The sequence below is a fragment of the Oncorhynchus masou genome, chromosome 5, assembly GCF_036934945.1.
Source record: "Oncorhynchus masou masou isolate Uvic2021 chromosome 5, UVic_Omas_1.1, whole genome shotgun sequence".
Taxonomy (NCBI): Eukaryota; Metazoa; Chordata; class Actinopteri; order Salmoniformes; family Salmonidae; genus Oncorhynchus; species Oncorhynchus masou.
In genome coordinates this window covers 33,807,075-33,824,924 of record NC_088216.1, presented here as the reverse complement: position 1 = coordinate 33,824,924, position 17,850 = coordinate 33,807,075, and the positions used below count along the sequence as shown (strand labels likewise).

The following is a 17,850-nucleotide window of genomic DNA, read 5'->3' as shown; positions in this document are numbered from 1 at the left end:
CACACTTCTCACATGTGGGAACCTCCCTCCTACACACTGCTGCCACATGCCCCTAAGCTTGACACCTGTAACAACTTAATGTATTCGGCACAAAAGCTCATACAGAATAATTTATATATCCTAACATCACTTTGTCGGGAAAAGACAACATCAAAACTCAAAAGACAACAGCTCTTCTGTTTCACCTCTCACGACACCTGGTCTACGTTGCACCAAATGACGAGCATCACCAACCCCGGGAATCTTCCCCTTCGGTTGGTCAACTTTCACATTTACTAATACCCAGTAATCACTCCTTTCTCCTTTTCTGAAGAGCAGAACATTTCAACTCTCTTGTCCCCATTCGTTTAACGTGGAGTGCCTGCTCGCTAATACACTTCACAATAATCAATCATTCTCAAAAGTTGTATCTATCATACACCAATTGCACATTCCAGTGTCATGTTTCAGTATAAATTTAAAGAAGAGTTTTATCCCGTAAGATCTCATCTTGCACAAGACAACTTCCTCCCTTCTGTTACCATTATATGACACTACCTCCCGTACAGATGTCCTTATACTATAGAAATGTGTCCCCTTACTACTCAAATCCCATTGTCTCTGCCAGCAATCCAACCCAGTCTTTTTTAATCAATGTTTTTACCACACCTCCACCCAACTGATCCACTATATTATTTTTCACTGCACCCTTTGTGATTAGATCTACTCTATCATTTCCCTTTACTCCTGCAGGGGCAGGAATACAACAAAACTGAACCACAATACCATTTCATTGCCAACCCCCTCACAAACTGCTTGATCAATAGCGTTGATTTGAGCTAGGTGCTGCACAGTTTGAGTAATATTTTAAAAGACCGGTGCAGTCAAAATTCATTTTTTTCATATTGTACAACAGCTGATGAAACTAACACTGTAAAAGTGTGACAGAATTTGATCAGTGTTAGTTGCTGTTTGGAAATACAATATACACAGGACCTTCTAATCAGCAGGTTTGCATGTGCAGAAGTTTCGGCTTTCCATGGTGAGATCACCAAGCGGTAAATTGGTTAATAGATCAATAACAAAGAGAGTTCCAAACCTCTTTTTCAACAACAGCTAGTTTTCAGTTTTCCCCTCCTCACTCAGACACCTCCCAGACAGTCCTAGCAAAATTATTGCTTAAGAAATAGTTATTTTCAAGTAACGCTAAGTAAAAAAAATAAATGGTGGTGGGAATAGACTGTTGATCAGATAGTTTCTTTTTACTTTCGGGAAAATGCACATGACCAAATATTTGTGGCCTACCCTCCTGAACAAGTGTCAAAGGGGCTTATTTTAAGATTGATAGGCCACATTGCTCATCACGAGTCATATATCCACATTGGCATTCACAGTCAAGATAAATCGCCATCATAATATTGTAGGGACCCTAATTATGATCTCCCCAAGTGGGTAAATCCTATTTAGGAGACCTTTCGAGACACCTATAGGACGTTGCACTGTCGCCATTTGCAACATCCGTGTAAGTAGTGGGATGGGCCCCCGGTTGTGGCCCTCTCGAGGTACGTGGAGCAGTGAAGCACAAAGATGCATTCTCCAGACAACCCATCCTATATTGAAGAAATCTATATCTCTTGGCGTAACGGCTATGCTGTTGGGTTGACAGTTTCAAGGTTGTGGGTTCAAGCCCTAGTTGGGATTGACATCTCTGCAATAAAACACTTTTTTTAACACAGGAGGCAAAATATACTGTAAACTTGAAAAATGATATTCGTTATTTGCAGTACTGGTAATACTGATACGTGAAAATATACTGTAGCCTATTTATTTTTTCAACAAATGTTGGAACATGCTCAAAGCTGTTACCTATGAGTTGAGAATGGTGTACATTACTGTACAATATCCATTCCAATGTACTGTGTGAAATTACTCACATTTAGTGACCTTATACATTAAAATGTAAATTCATTAAATTAGGATTTTGTTTCACTGATCTACAGAACCAACTGTACCTTCAAAACATTATAGTAAATACTCTATCCAGACCAATTTATAGTAGTAAGCACATTCATTTTCATACTGAGCCCCCATGGCAACTGAGTTGTATGTTCTACCAACTGAGCCAACCAGAACCCTAATGCATAAAGAATGAAGATCTAAATAAAATATTTTCCATCCTTTTATTGAGACTTCATCTACAGATAGTTTTGTACCGTACAATATGTATGCTAAATCAATGTTTCTTAACCTTTTTCTACCAGCAGCTGGGGTGCTTCCGCCATGAGGGACAGCTAACATTAACATTTGAGTACTTGAGCACAAAGTCAGTATCAGCTAAACATCAGAATAAGGGATGGCAGGTAGTCTTGAGGTCAGAGTGTTGAGCCAGTAACTGTAAAGGTTGCTGTTTGAATACTGGAGCAGACAAAGGAAAAAAATATATATAGATATTTTGCTGTACCTTTGAGCATGGCCTTTAGCCCTAATTGCCCCAGAGGTCCTTTATAATTGTGGGTGTCTCAGGGGGAGTTGGGATATGCAAAATAATACATTACCATCACGGACTTGTGTGTAACAGGACAAATATAGGCCCCCCCACAAAAAATATATATATATTATCACAGGATTTAACCTCTCGTGGACAGACAGTATGGAGGATCTGACGCCGTTACGCATGATTTGAGATCAGGGTTTCCGAGATTAGGCAGGTTTTAGACCTTCTCTGTCTGGTCCAGTAGGTGGTAGTAATTCACCACTAACGTTGCTTAAATTAGAAGAAGACGCATAAACAGAAGGAAAATGGTGGCAGTGAGCAGGGCATAGTTCAGACTTATCTTTGAGGAAAGCAACTAAAGTAGCTACATCTGTTAGTCGGGAGAGGGCCTGTGTTTATTGCATGGGTAGTGTGGAAAGCCTATATAGTTTAGTTTTATCCTTAGGGGTTATTTTACTTGCCATGTCTACCAACGTTGATGTTGGAGGTGAAAAGCTTGCCTCTGTAGATTTCGAGATATTCGGGAACGTCCAGGGTAGGTAGGCGGTCGAGGCTACCCTGCGCATGTTCAGTTGTCTGCCTTGGGGGTGAGCCTGTGCCTGTATGTAAAATGGTCAACTCACACAATGCACACTGCCTGAAGTAGATTCACTGAGTAGGCAAGTTTGGTAACAATTTTCACTGTGCAACCGAAACATAGCATGCTGCTATCCATATTTTCAAATGCAATTGTTTCCCCCTATGGCACGGTGCAAGTTTAGCCCATTGAATATTGTTGAGGGGAATTGATCTAAGCATGAAATGCTCTTAATTAAAAACAATTTATCCTTGATTGCGAATTTAATTATCATCCCAAAATAACTTCACAAATATAAAAGATACACAAAAAAGACCAGGGGAAGAAGTGTAATAGCTTCGAGACAATGTTATAATTTTGTTTTGCCTTAGATTCCATTAGCTCAGGAAGTGTCATAGTTCAGGTAAAGGGAATTGGAATCTGTGTTAATAAAACGGTGCACAGTAAGTGTATATTTTGCATTTGAAAAAAAAATATTTGGGCGTGATATGAAAGTAGAATTTCTGATGTTTCCAAAAACGTATTACACGCGTCAGGACTGTTGTACACATTGGCCGTGCTGTGGTCAATGGTTTGAATGAGATCCAAAGAGGACAGTGTATGGCCCTTTGGATTCTCTACAGTTACTAGTCTCTTGAAAGGATCAGGTCATCAAGTCAATAAAGCAAGATATAGCTAATCTGGAATATTTGGATATGAATTACCCCTATTTCTTTTCATGTTTATTTTGTTCTTACAGGTGTTTGCTTCAGAATGGTGAGCAACTTCACTTAGCCTTTTACATGTTGAGGAAAATGTTTGTTTTTTTAAACAATAAAACAAAAGTAGAACAAAATATATATTTTAAAACCTATCACATTCCATTTTGATTTGCAACGTGTTAGTATTTTCCCCTCTTTCATCTAACTGTACTCTTCTTTTTAAATTCTGTGTTCCATACGCATTGATAAAGGGAAGTGTGTTAGCATTTTCATGTAGCCCACACACAGTGTAGAGAATCTTTGGTTCCGTTTCTAAAATACATTGCCCAGTGTTATCTTTATAAGAAGATAACCCCAGTTACTGCACTGACATGACACCCCCTGTGCCATTTTTCCTTCCTTTCTTTTTGTCCTTTGTTTTCCAGTACACAGAAGACCAGGGGAAGAAGCTGGGTGTTAATGGCTGGGTGAAGAACACAAGAGAAGGAACCGTGGTTGGCCAGTTACAGGGGCCCCATGACAAGGTCAAGGAAATGTAAGTCCACTCTGAGATAGACAATACAATTCATTAGACAGGACACGATTCAATGAATCATTCCATTTTACTGCATAAGCAATGCCTTGGTTTACAAACTACTGCACACCAGAAGAGGCTGGTGGGAGGAGCTATAGGAGGAAGGGCTCATTGAAATGTTTGTAAAGGAATCAATGGAACAGTGTCAAAACAGCCTCCTCTGCTGATCTTATTAAGATCTGCTCATCTTATTCTATAAACAAATCAGCTACCTGAGGGGTGGGTCTACCTGTTATTATTATATCTATTTTTTTTACAGCACCCCAATCTGTTGGGGGAATTTTTATATGATACTGCAATGCTGGTTCAATGGAATTTAGCCATCAGCATCACAACACTCAATATTTTTTTATTTTGCATTACCATTTAAAGTTTTTGAGTTGGTTGCCACACAGAGAGAGAACATATTATAAGCCTTATTCTAATCATAAAGACTCATACATGCTTTTAACAACTAATACCGCTTCATACATGTAAGTAAAGTGTACAACAGATTGCTGTGAAATGTTTACTTACAAGCCCTTAGCCAACAATGCAAAGTTGTAATAAAGTAAGAAACATGTGCTAAATAAACTAAAGGAAAAACAGTAACACAATAAAATAACAATTACGAGCCTATATAAAAGGGGTACGGGTACCGAGTCATTATGCAAGGGTACGGGGTTAGTCAAGGTAATTGAGGTAATATGTAGGTAGAGGTAAAGTGACTATAGCTAAACAGAGAGTAGCAGCAGTGTATGTGAAGAGTGTGGATTTTTGCGTGTGTGGCGTCAATGTGTTTGTGTGTGTTAGTGTCAGTGTAGTATGTGTGAGTGTCCAGTGAGTGTACATTGAGCCTATGCAAGAATCAGTGCAAAAAAACGTAATAAAATGTAGGCATACCTCAGAGCAGTTACATTGGTTGAAACCAGGCAAGAGTATCACTGACACCATGCAGCTACTTTAATATCATCACAATTGTGAGAGCTTAACAGAGGACATACATTTTTACTTACTTACTGTCTTTACTAGAGATAATACCTTTGTATAATTGAGAATGCAAAGTAGTACTTTGCCAGTAGGTGTCATCATATGCCCAGACTTACCAAATGCCAGGGTTCCCCAACTGGTGGGTTTTTGGGGGGGGATTTAATAGAGAGATATATGCGATCATATACAAATGTAAGCAATGTTTGAAAGGATTATGCTTTAGTCAAATGTTATATCTGTTTGTGCTTCTTGCGGGCAATTTGCAGTCTAAAAAAACATTTTTTTAGTATGTTCGGGCCCCCTGACCATCTGCTCAAGAAGGAATTGGCACACATCTGAATCTAGTTGATGATCCCTGCCCCATGGAATACTCTAGAATAGAGCTTCCCATGCCTAGTCACAGGCTGTGGCCTGATTCTCTTTCTCCAAAAGGTGCGCTCACAAACTCCCCCTCATGGATTTAAAAGGAATAGACTGGTGTATGGTAGAAACTCCCTCTTGAAGAAATAGAGGGTGATATGCACATCCTAAACTTGCGAATACCGGTGCTGGACTAATGGCTATTACTGAGAAAAAGGAATTAGTATTTGGGTGCAGAAATAAAGCACTGGGGAGCAGCAATATTCCATGCGCCGTCTTCTCATTTGTTTATCTCAGGGAACTACCTTTTGCCCATGCTTGCACAAAACTGAAGGATGCTAAACTGACTTCAGATCAGTGCTGAGGGGCAACTTCATATTACTGCTCCCCTGATCTGTTTGGTGGGTGTGGCTCAGCCTGTAGTTCCTAAAACCAAGGTACATGGGAAAGTAAGTCAGCCTGGGTCGAGCTGTGGATTACATCACCAGGTTCTCTACGAACTGGGAAATGGGAACAAGATGTACTGGAGAGTTGGAGGAGGGTCCGGCCAGCAGGGGAGTATTTCCTTTCACAATGCCTGTGTGTGTGTGTGTGTGTGTGTGTGTGTGTGTGTGTGTGTGTGTGAGATTGATTGCAATGGATCCTCCAAGTCCTTTGGCTTGTTTATAATTCCTATTGTATTGTGACTTACATAATGGTAAATGTGCTATGTGATGAAAAATGGTACTCTATAAAAACTACCCTAAACTACCTTAACATGAATCTCTCTGGGCAGCTCCTCCACCCATTGGCTATAGAGTATTTATCTAGCTCTGAAATTTGGAGGGAGGGTTCCTCTTGAAGTATGTGTATTTTTTGATGTACACACTGCAGTGTTTGTAGTCATTCAACTGTGCCTGACATTGCCTTTTGAGGGTTGAACTTTTGCTGCACAAAAAAAGTGTTCCTTTTCACTCCGGCCTGTGAACACGAGATGTGAGAACAGAAATGTGTTTGGTCATTAAATATTGAAACAGACAGAGCAGGCGGGGTTGGAATCTGCTGGAGTCTGCCTGCATTCCCCCCTCTTTTTTCTCTCATTCATGAACAATAAATATTTCCCCTGTCTTACTTTCCACCTCTCTTTGGCAGGGTTGGAATTGCTAGTCTGCTGACTTAACTCCTTTCATTCCATGTCTTAGTCCTGATATCTACCACTTCATCACTTTATCTGTATTTTTTGGGGCCTTGTATCTGAATTGATCCTTTTCAGTAGTGTGGAGATAAGGCTAGCTTAATTTGAACTAATCCAAGATGTTGTTGGAATGTTAGATCTAGCTATGTCTCAAAGAGCTCTTGTCAAGCAGTACACAAAGTAATGGTACCACTTTACGATGAAGGCACTTTACAGGAACAGCAGCCTGCACTTGAGAACACAGATGGGCTCCACTGTGTACATGGGGTGGGGGGGTTATTGACCAGCGGATGTGGTAGAGTGAGAGAGAAGGAGCATGTTTTCAAAGCTCTTACTCACACCTCTATAGAAAACGCAACGGGGAGAGAAAGGTTATAGACATCCAATAAAGGTCTTCCTCTGCCATCCACTCAGAGATGTGAGATAGGGAAATGTAAACAAGCAAGGGTGGGTGTTCATAAAGGATTCATTTGACTAAATACCTCCCTCCCTCGGCAGCTAACAAGTGCAATTATTTTCCAATTTCCCTGTTTTCTTTTGTTAGGGTTTAGTTTCCTGTAAAACTAGGCAGATCTATGCACTTAATAGATTGTGTATAATACTCTAATAGCCTGTGTCCGAATGTGGTACCTATTTAAAATGCTCTGTTTGTGTGTGTGGTCTGTGATTCAGAAATGTGCTGCAGTAGTTTGTCAATGTATATTGAACAACAAATATAAACGCTACATGCAACAATTTCAAAGATTTTACTGAGTTACACAGTTCATATAAGGAAATCAGTCAATTTAAATAAATTGATTAGGCCCTAATCTATGGATTTCACATGACTGGGCAGGGGCGCTGCCATGGGAGGGATGGCTATTTTTCCCCCCCAAAAAAGGGCTTTATTACAGATATAAGTAATCCTCAGTTTTATCAGCTGCGGGTGGCTGGTCTCAGATGATCCCGCAGGTGAAGATGCCAGATTTGGTGGTCCTGGGCTGGCAAATCCGACCACGACGCCATCTTGCTCCTCCCATCTTATAGGCAGAAACTCAAACCGGATGTGCAAGTGACTGGAACCATTCAACGCTGGTCTGACCAATCAGAATCCAGGCTTCAAGATTGTTTTGATCACGCGGACTGGGATATGTTCTGGTCAGCCTCAGTTAACAACATCGATCTATTTGCCGACTCAGTGAGTGAGTTTATAAGGAAGTGCATTGGAGATAAGGTACCCTCTGTGACTATTAAAACCTACCCTAACCAGAAACCATGGATTGATGGCGGGATTTGCGAACGTGCGAACCACCGCATTTAACAATGGAAAGAGGTCTGGAAATATGGCTGAATATTAACAGTATAGTTATTCCATCTAAAAGGCAATCAAACAAGCAAAATGCCGGTACAGGGACAAGGTGGAGTCACATTTCAACGGCTCAGACACAAGACGTATGTGGCAGGGTCTACAGGAAGTCGAAGACTACAACAACAAAAAAACAGCCACATCACGGACACCGACGTTACGCATCCAGACAAACTAAACACATTTGTCCGCTTTGAGGATAACACAGTGACACCGTTGCGGCCCGCTAATAAGGACTGTGCTCCCCCTTCTCCTTCTCCATGGCCGACCATTTAAATGGGTTAACCCTCACAAGGCTGCTGGCCCAGAAGGCATCCCTAGCGCATCCTCAGAGCAATCGCAGACCAGCTGGCTGATGTGTTTACGGAAATATTCAATCACTTCCTATCCCAGTCTGCTGTCCCCACATGCTTCAAAGACGGCCACCATTGTTCCGGTACCCAAGAAGGCAAAGATAACTGAACTAAATGACACTCACTTCTGTCATCATGTAGTAACTTTGAGAAACTAGTCAAGGATTATATCACCTCCAATTTACCGGCTACCCTAGACCCACTTCAGTTTGCATACCGCCCCTACAGGTCCACAGACAATGCAATCACCATCGCACTATCCCATCTGTACAAGAGGAATACCGATGTAAAAATGCTGTTCATTGACTACAGTTCAGCATTCAACACCATAGTACCCTCCAAGCTCATCAATAAGCTGGAGGCCCTGGGTTTCAACCCCGCCCTGTGCAATTGGGTTCTGGACTTTCTGACGGGCCACCCCCCAGGTTTTGAAGGAAGGAAACATCTCCACTTCGCTGACCCTCAACACTGGGGCCCCACAAGGGTGTGTGCTCAGCCCCCTCCTATACTCCCTGTTCACCCACGACTATGGCCATGCACGCCTCCAACTCAATCATCAAGTTTGCAGACAACACAACAGTAGTGGGCTTGATTACCAACAACAATGAGACAGCCTTCATGGAGGAGGTGAGGGCACTCAGTGTAGTGTGGTGTCAGGAAGACAACCTTTCACTCAACGTCAACAAAACAAAGGAGATGATTGTGGACTTCAGGAAACAGCAGAGGGAGCACCCCCAATCCTCATCGAAGGGACAGCAGTGGAGAAGGTGGAAAGTTCTATGTTCCTCGGCGTACACATCACAGACAAACTGAAATGGTCCACCCACACAGACATTGTGGTGAAGAAGGCGCAACAGCGCCTCTTCAACCTCAGGAGGCTGAAATAATTTGGCTTGTCACCTGAAACCCTGACAAACCTTTACAGATGCACAGTCGAGAGCATCCTGTCAGGCTATATCATAGCCTGGTACGGCAACTGCACCACCCTAAGCCGCAAGGCTCTCCAGAGGGTGGTACGGTCTGCACAACGCATCACTGGGGTCAAACTACCTGCCCCTCCATGACACCAACAGCACCCGATGTCACAGGAAGGCCAAAAGGATCATCAAGGACACATATGTCAGAGTCAAGGCCCGCGGGCCACATCCGGCCCGCGAGAAGGTTTTTACGGCCCCTGGGATGATCTTGATTTATTATTAGAACCGGCCCGCAGACCGCAGCAAGCCGGCAGCCCGCAGATCTTTTACACGCACCAATACTACATTTCCCACAATGCAACGGTGACGCACCGAGCAGTAGGCTGCTTCATTTCAATATTTATTGGCACAGCAGTCGTCAGCATCACAGTAAAATTAACTTTCAGATACCCATCAAAAATGGCAAAACGGAAGGTGGACACTGAGAACCGGGGGTTTCAAACAAGGTGGGAGTCGGAGTATATGTTCACGGAGGTAGCTGGAAAACCTGTGTGTCTTCTGTGTGGAGAAAGTGTGGCGGTACTGAAAGAGTATAATCTGAGACGACATTATGAAACGAAACACGCGGACAAAAACAAGAATATGGACATGGAACAAAGGCTACAAAAGGCAGAGGAAAACGACTCAAATCTCGACAGGCTCTGTTCAAAAAAGCCAAATCACAAGGCCAGGCTGCTGTCAAGGCCAGTTTTATTTTGGCAGAAGAGATCGCTAAATCAGCCCGGCCATTTACGGAGGGGGATTTCATCAAAAACTGCATGATTAAAGTTTGTGACGAAGTTTGCCCAGAAAAAGGCAACTCTTTTTAAATGTGAGTCTGAGCAGAAACACCATTGCCGAGAGAGTAGACCAGTTGTCCATCAATCTAAAAGAGCAGCTTGTGAAAAAGGGAAAGATTTCATTGCATATTCCTTGGCTGTGGATGAGAGCACCGACATTTCTGACATTGCCCAGTTGTCAATTTTCATCCGCGGAGTGGACTCCAGCCTAAGCGTGACAGAGGAGTTTTGGCTTTACGTCCTATGCATGGCACAACTACGGGGCATGATTTGTATGAAGAGGTGTCAAGATGTGTAAATGAGATGGAGCTGCCTTGGGAAAAACTCGTGGGTTTGACAACCGACGGAGCACCTGCGATGTGTGGACACAGGAGCGGACTGGTGGCGAAGATACGGGAAAAGATGCAAGAGGAAAACGCGACAGGTGAGCTGACAGCTTATCATTGTATCATACACCAGGAAGCGTTGTGCGGTAAAGCCTTGAAAATGGAGCATGTAATGAGCATCATCACGCGCACAGTTAACTTTATCAGAGCCAAAGGTTTGAATCACCGCCAGTTCAAGGCATTTCTGACGGAGTTAGAAACGGAGCATGGTGATTTGCCTTATCACACAGAGGTGCGATGGCTAAGCCAGGGAAAGGTGCTTCAAAGATGTTTCGAGCTTCGTGAGGAGATTTGTCTGTTCTTGGACAGCAAAGGGAAAGACACAACACAACTCCGAGACGAAATGTTTCTGTGTGAAATGGCTTTTCTGTGTGACATTACGAGTCATCTGAATGCAATGAACTTGCAGCTGCAGGGTCGGGATCATGTCATCTCTGATATGTACAGTACAGTGAAGGCATTTAAAACCAAACTGACTCTGTGGGAGACGCAGATGCGGAAAGAAAATTTGAGCCACTTTCCCAGCTGCCAGACCATGAAAGAGAAGCTCTCTACCAGTGCGTTCCCGAGCGCACAGTTGGCTGATAAAATAGGTATGCTTGCCGCTGACTTTCGACGCCGATTTGCTGACTTTGAAGCACAAAAAAGCAGGTTGGAACTGCTGGTAACCCATTTGCTGTTGACGTGGAAAGCTCACCACCAAACCTCCAAATGGAGTTGATTGACCTCCAATGCAATGATGCACTGAGGGCAAAATATGCGGCAGTGGGTGCTGCGGAGTTCGCCCGTTTCCTCCCCGACACAATGCCCCAGCTGCGCATCCAGGCTGCTCAAACGTTGTCTATGTTTGGCAGCACATACCTGTGTGAACAACTTTTTCTTTGATGAACCTGAACAAAACATCACACAGAATCGACTTACTGCTGAACACCTCCACTCAATTCTGAGGATTTCCTCAGCTCAGATACCCCGAACATTGATGAACTTGTGGAAAAGATGGGACACCACCAAGTATCACCCTCAACCTCAAACAAGTGAACATTACTGTGCAATCACATATTTAGAGTTTTTACTCAGTTCAAGTTTAAAAGTTAAAGTTTAATATTTGTTTTCACTGCATGTTACTTCTCCTTAAACAAAGTGTTGTTTTTGATTAATAGATTTTTGCACTTTATTTTATTGTATTTCAATCCAATTATATTTTAAAAATATTTCAGTTGAGTGGATGATAGAAAATTGCTATTATTGTTTTTTCTTTGAAGTAAATTTAGCCCACTTTTGCTAAAATAGAAAATATAGGCTACTGATGGTGCCTTGAATACCGGTTTCTTTCATTTAATGTTCATGTTATGGGGATTTTTATATAAAGGAAATTTGTCTTTTGTGTCTGTTGAAAATTAAAGATTACTGACAGAGCCATAAGAAAATATTGCTTTATTTATCTGATCATATTGGAATATATTTGTTAGGTTTTCAGTAGGTTCAATTAGGTTCACTAGACTATATGCGTCATTTAAAAATTTTTCAATGAACATTCGAACAGTCCGGCCCTCGGCTTGTAGCTAAATTTTTTATTTGGCCCTCCGTCCATTTGACTTTGACACCCCTGATCAAGGACAACAACCAGCCAAGCCACTGCCTGTTCACACCACTACCATCCAGAAGGCGAGGTCAGTACAGGTGCATCAAAGCTGGGACCAAGAGACTGAAAAACAGCTTCTCTCTGAAGGCCATCAGACTGCTAAACAGTAATCACTAACTCAGAGAGGCTGCTGCCTACATTGAGACCCAATCACTGGCCACTTTAATAAGTGGATCACTAGTCACTTTAAACAATGCCACTTTAATAATGTTTACATATCTTACATTCATAATATCATATGTATATAGTGTATTTTATACCATCTATTGTACCTTGCCTATGCCGCTCAGCCATCGCTCATCCATATATTTACATGTACATATTCTCATTGACCCTTTTTAGATTTGTGTGTATTAGGTAATTGTTTGGGAATTGTTAGATTACTTGTTAGATATTACTGCACTGTCAACTAGAAGCACAAGCATTTCGCTACACTCACATTAACATCTGTTAACCATGTGCATGTGACAAATAAAATTTGATTTGATTAAGGCCGGTTGGACGTACTGTCAAAGTCTCTAAAACGACTTTGGAGGTGGTTTAAGGTAGACAAATTAACATTTTAAATTCTCTGGCAACCACTCTAGTGGATATTTATGCAGTCAGCATGCCAATTGCATTCTCCCTCAAAAGTTGAGACATCTGTGTCAGAAAGTTCCCTCAAAATTTGAGACATTATTTGCACAGAAAGCTACATTTGTATGTGTTCATCTACAAAGCCCTATTGGGTATACTCCCTCTGTAATCTGGTCTCCTTCACCACCAGAAGTTACTATACCCAGTCTGCCTGGTGGTTGCTACTTAAAGTCCCCAGGACATTTACAGTATTAGGCAAGACTGCCTTCTCTTCTCGTGCACCAGAGGCATGGAATAGTCTACAATCCATGCTTCATCTAGATATGTTAGTGCCACTGAATTAATTTAAAATATTGATGGGAGACTCTGGTACAGAGGAGTGTAAATGCTTTTGTAGGCTGGATCATGCTGCTGTATTGTTGTTTGTTTTCATTCTGTAATGTATTGATTGTTGCTGCCTTCTTGGCCAGGACTCCCTTGAAAAAGAGACTATGGGTCTCAATGGGCTTTTCCTGGTTAAATAAAACAAATCTGTTGTGTGATAAAACTGCACATTTTAGTGGCCTTTTATTGTCCCCAGCACCCGGTGTAACCTGTGCAATGATCAGGCTGTTTAATCAGCTTCTTGATATGCCACATGTCAGGTAAAAATGCTCACTAACAAACTTGTGCGAAATATGCAACAATTCTGGGACCTTTCATTGCAGCTCATGAAACCAACACTTTACATGTTGTGTTTATTTTTTTATTTAGTAGATTTGTAATTTTCAGTATTTTTTTCTATTTTATACACCTTTTATTTTATTTTTTATTTAACTAGGCAAGTCAGTTAAGAACAAATTCTTATTTTCATTGACGGCCTAGGAACAGTGGGTTAACTGCCTGTTCAGGGGCAGAACGCCAGATTAGTACCTTGTCAGCTCAGGGGTTTGAACTTGCAACCTTCCAGTTACTAGTCCAACGCTCTAACCACTAGGCTACCCTGCCGCCCCACCTTGGTGTGTATCCTATATTTCCAATGTCAATATTGATAACATTTGAGTTATTTCTATAGTTTATGTCAGGGATAATGCACAATAATCAACATATTTGACAGCACTGCGGTATAACATTGTCAGAGTTAACTAGACAGCATTTTTTTATTACTGGGTAGTCTGTATTTTCTAGGCTTTAAAAAAAATCCTGTATTCCCAAAGCTCAGACACTCTCTGTGCTCAACTTGATAATACATAGCCTAGTGAACCACCAGTAGAATTACTTGTATTTCATTGAAAGGGAATATCAATGCACCCTTGTAAGAGAGAATGAGACATCTCTTCCATGGCAACGACACATACATCTCTCTTTGGTTGTTAGTCAATTTCCTCCATCCTCGCCTCCAACGCAAGATGTTTCCCGGCAGTCTCAACACAGACGCACCTTAAAAAAAAGCTTCCGACTGCCAACCGGTGCGCCTTCCTGCTCGCACTCATCCAATAAGAATGGAGTGATGGGCCCTCAGAGGACCATAATGCATTTAGTGACCTCTTGATTCACTTGAATACAGCATGAGGGATGTAGTGTACAGACTGCGAGGAAAAGGAACATAGGTCCTCTGGTGGTAGCTCATCGCTTGCACCCATGAGATGATTATCACAAACATGAACTGCTCCCATTGTGTTTGCGTTATGCTGGGGACTCAAAACATATGGCCTATTACAGCCAAATCTTTGCTGTAGCTGGAAATATTTATTGTTATGTCTGTCAATGCATTGACACCAGACCTGGGTCAAATAGATTGTTTAATACATTGTCTGCCCTTTATTTTGTTTAGTCCAGTACAATGGAATCAATTGAGTAGTCACAAGAGCCTAATTAAAACACCTGAACTACATACTATATTATCAGAAGAGATTATTGCCTGAAACTGAAAATCATGTTGCGTGTCTTTTATAGTCCTGGTTTTGAATACCAGTGACAGTTTGTGAGGTGTTGTTTTGACTCGGAATTGTGTGCCTTTTCTCTCTCTTTCCGTAGGAAGGTGTGGCTGAGTAAGGTGGGGAGTCCCAGCTCACGCATTGACCACGCCGAGTTCTCTAATGAGAGGGACATCCCCAAACTGGAAATCCATGGCTTTGGCACTCGCTACTGACTGCCAGAGCAGCGACAAAGCACCGCAGCAGCAAGTATCCACCCTGAGGCCTGCCCCAAAGGAATTAGTAGCTTCTCAACTTCTAACGTGCTTGATTTGACCTGTAACATTCATATCTTCACAGTTTTAAATGTCATTCTGAGGCCTGTTATGCCATTTATTTATTGTTTGAAGAAGTCATTTGAATGCTCTGTTATCATTTAATTTGATTAGTTTGCTAAATGCAACTTTTAAATTGCACTTAAATGCCACCATATATGTCAATTATAGTCAACCTTTACAATGTAAGAAATAAAATAATTTAGTGAACCAACTGTGTGAACATTTTCAGTAGTTTAAATTTTAAAAATATTTTGAGAATCTGCAGAGTTGCTTTTCTCAACATGGATGCAACACACTCACCGGACAATTTATTAGGTACACATCTCGTACCGGGTCGGACCCCCCTTTCCCTCTTTAACAGTCTGCATTCTTCAGGGCATTCTACAAGGTGTCGGAAACATTCCACAGGGATGTTGGTCCAAGCTGACGTGATGGCATTACGCAGTTGCTGCAGATTGGACAGCAGCACATTCATGCTGTGAACTGCCCGTTCCATCTCATCCCAAAGATGCTCCATTGGGTTAAGGTTTGGGGTCTGCGCAGGCTACTCGATTAAACTGAACTTGCTGTCGTGTTCCAGACAATGTTTTTTCACTCCTCAATTTTCCAGTGTACGCCATCGCGTGTCCATTGGAGCCGCTTCTTGTTTTTAGCTGATAGGAGTGGAACCCAGTGTGGTCATCAGATGCGATAGCCCATCCGTGACAAGGATCGATGAGTTCTGCGTTCCGAGATGCCGTTCTGCACACAACTGTTGTACTGCACCGTTATGTCTGTTTGTGGCCCGCCTGTTAGCTTGCACGATTCTTACCATTATCCCTTTGACCTCTCTCATCAATGACCAGTTTTTTCCCACAGGACTGCCGCTGACTGGATGTTGTTTCTCGCACCATTCTCTGCAACCCTAAACACTGTCGTGCGTGAAATACCCATGAGCACGACCGTTTGAGATACTGGATCTGGTGCACCTGCCACATGATTACACCGCACTCAAAGTCCCTTAGGTCACTCGTTTTGCCCATTCTAACGTTCAATCGAACAGTAACTGGATGCCTGTCTGCCTGCTTTTTATACAGTGCCTTCAGAAAGTATTCACACCCCTTTACTTTTTCAAAATGTTGTTGTATTACAGGCTGAATTTGAAATGTATTACATTTAGATTTTTTGGGTCACTGGCCTACACACAATTGCTACTGATGATACATCAGTAGCAATACAAGGATATAACATTTATAGAAGCGACAGAAATGCTTATGGGGGAGGAGTTGCTGTATATATTCAGAGCCATCTCCCTGTAATGCTTGGAGAAGATCTTTTGTCAAGTGTTATTGAAGTGTTGTGGTTGCAGGTTCACTTGGCACATCTAAAGCCTTTTCTTTTGGGGTGTTGCTATAGGCCGCCAAGTGCTAGCAGTCTGTCTAAATAATATGTGTGAAATGCTTGATAGTGTATGTGATGTAAACAGAGAGGTCTACTTTCTTGGGGACCTGAATATTGACTGGTGTTCATCAACCTGTCCGCTCAAGAGGAAGCTTCTTACTGTAGCCAGTGCCTGTAATCTGGTTCAGGATATTAATCAACCTACCAGGGTGTTTACAAACACTACACAAACAAGATCATCCACATGTATCGATCACATTTTTACTAATGCTATAGAACTTTGTTCTAAAGCTATATCTGTACCCATTGAATGCAGTGATCACAATATAGTGGCTATATCCAGGAAAACCACATTTCCAACAGCTGGGCCTAAAATAGTGTATAAGTGTTAAAGGAATTCTAAATTCCTCTATATTGTTTCCCAATCAGAATTAAATACTCTGTCAATACATTTGAAGGGTGTGTAAGACCCAATACTTTTATAAGAATGGACAGAGCCCCGGTCTTAAAAGTCAGGTAACAGCGCTTAATTCAAGAGAGTACTGGTATATACACATTTTTCCACAGGTTATAAACTAAACATGACGTCAGCATTTTCTAAATGTTCTATCTCTTCATGACACCGGTAGAGAGGCCCTATAGTTCTCGAGCCTTCCCTCCTCGCCTGTAGCCAAGGTCAGTCAGTCAGTGTAGATAGCATTCTAGACAGTCTAGAGATAGTCCGTCCCTGCCATCTGGAGATAGTTCATCCATTTGTACCAAGGCACTGTTCTAAACTCCTGACTATATTATATACAATTGGGAATGGGAGCAAGATAGAAAATTCATATATGTACAGTACATAATAGCATTTGGACTAGTCAGTCCTGATTGAAATGTATACATAATTAGTCATCATTGATAAAAATTCCCTTAACAATAAGAGATCATACAAACGATTTTGCTGTGACTGTTATGTGGATGATGTTAAAAAGATTTGTTGGTCTGATGTGATTGAGGAGCATCCAGACGCTGCACTTGATAAATTTATGAAATTGCTTCTTCCAATTGATAAACATGCACCTGTTCATAAACTGACAGTTAAGGCTCCATGGATTAATGATAAATTAAAAAACTGTATGGTTGAAAGAGATGGGGCAAAAGGAGTGGCTAATAAGTCTGGCTGTACAACTGACTGGCTTACTTATTGCAAATTGAGACATTTTGTGACTAAACTCAACAAAAAGAAGAAACTTTATTTTGAAGCCAAGATCAATGATATAAAGAATGATGGGAAAAAACTTGTACTTTAAATGAAATTATGGGCAGAAAGACAAATTCAACTCCATCTTTTATCGAATCAGATGGCTTA

At 41.6% G+C, this 17,850-nt stretch overlaps 1 protein-coding gene across 3 annotated transcripts; it reads left to right on the top strand.

Annotated features, from left to right (window-relative positions):
- Positions 1-2,771: 2,771 nt before the first annotated feature.
- LOC135539479 (acylphosphatase-2-like) lies at positions 2,772-15,365 on the top strand. 3 transcript variants are annotated; one of them, XM_064965379.1, is made up of 4 exons: positions 2,772-3,008; positions 3,790-3,806; positions 4,177-4,286; positions 14,903-15,362. In XM_064965379.1, exons 1-4 carry the CDS (start codon positions 2,876-2,878, stop codon positions 15,015-15,017), a joined length of 375 nt encoding a protein of 124 aa, XP_064821451.1. In that variant the 5' UTR covers positions 2,772-2,875; the 3' UTR covers positions 15,018-15,362. The 3 variants fall into 3 exon arrangements, with proteins under 3 accessions (XP_064821451.1, XP_064821452.1, XP_064821453.1); XM_064965380.1 differs by having other exon boundaries at positions 2,916-3,060; XM_064965381.1 differs by lacking the exon at positions 2,772-3,008 and adding an exon at positions 3,085-3,128 and having other exon boundaries at positions 14,903-15,365.
- Positions 15,366-17,850: the final 2,485 nt, after the last annotated feature.

Coding starts and splice junctions, on each gene's coding strand:
- LOC135539479 (XM_064965379.1), top strand. CDS start 2,876: ATGGGTAGTGTGGAAAGCCTATATAGTTTAGTTTTATCCTTAGGGGTT. Junction 4,287..14,902: donor CATGACAAGGTCAAGGAAAT/GTAAGTCCACTC, acceptor CTCTTTCCGTAG/GAAGGTGTGGCTGAGTAAGG.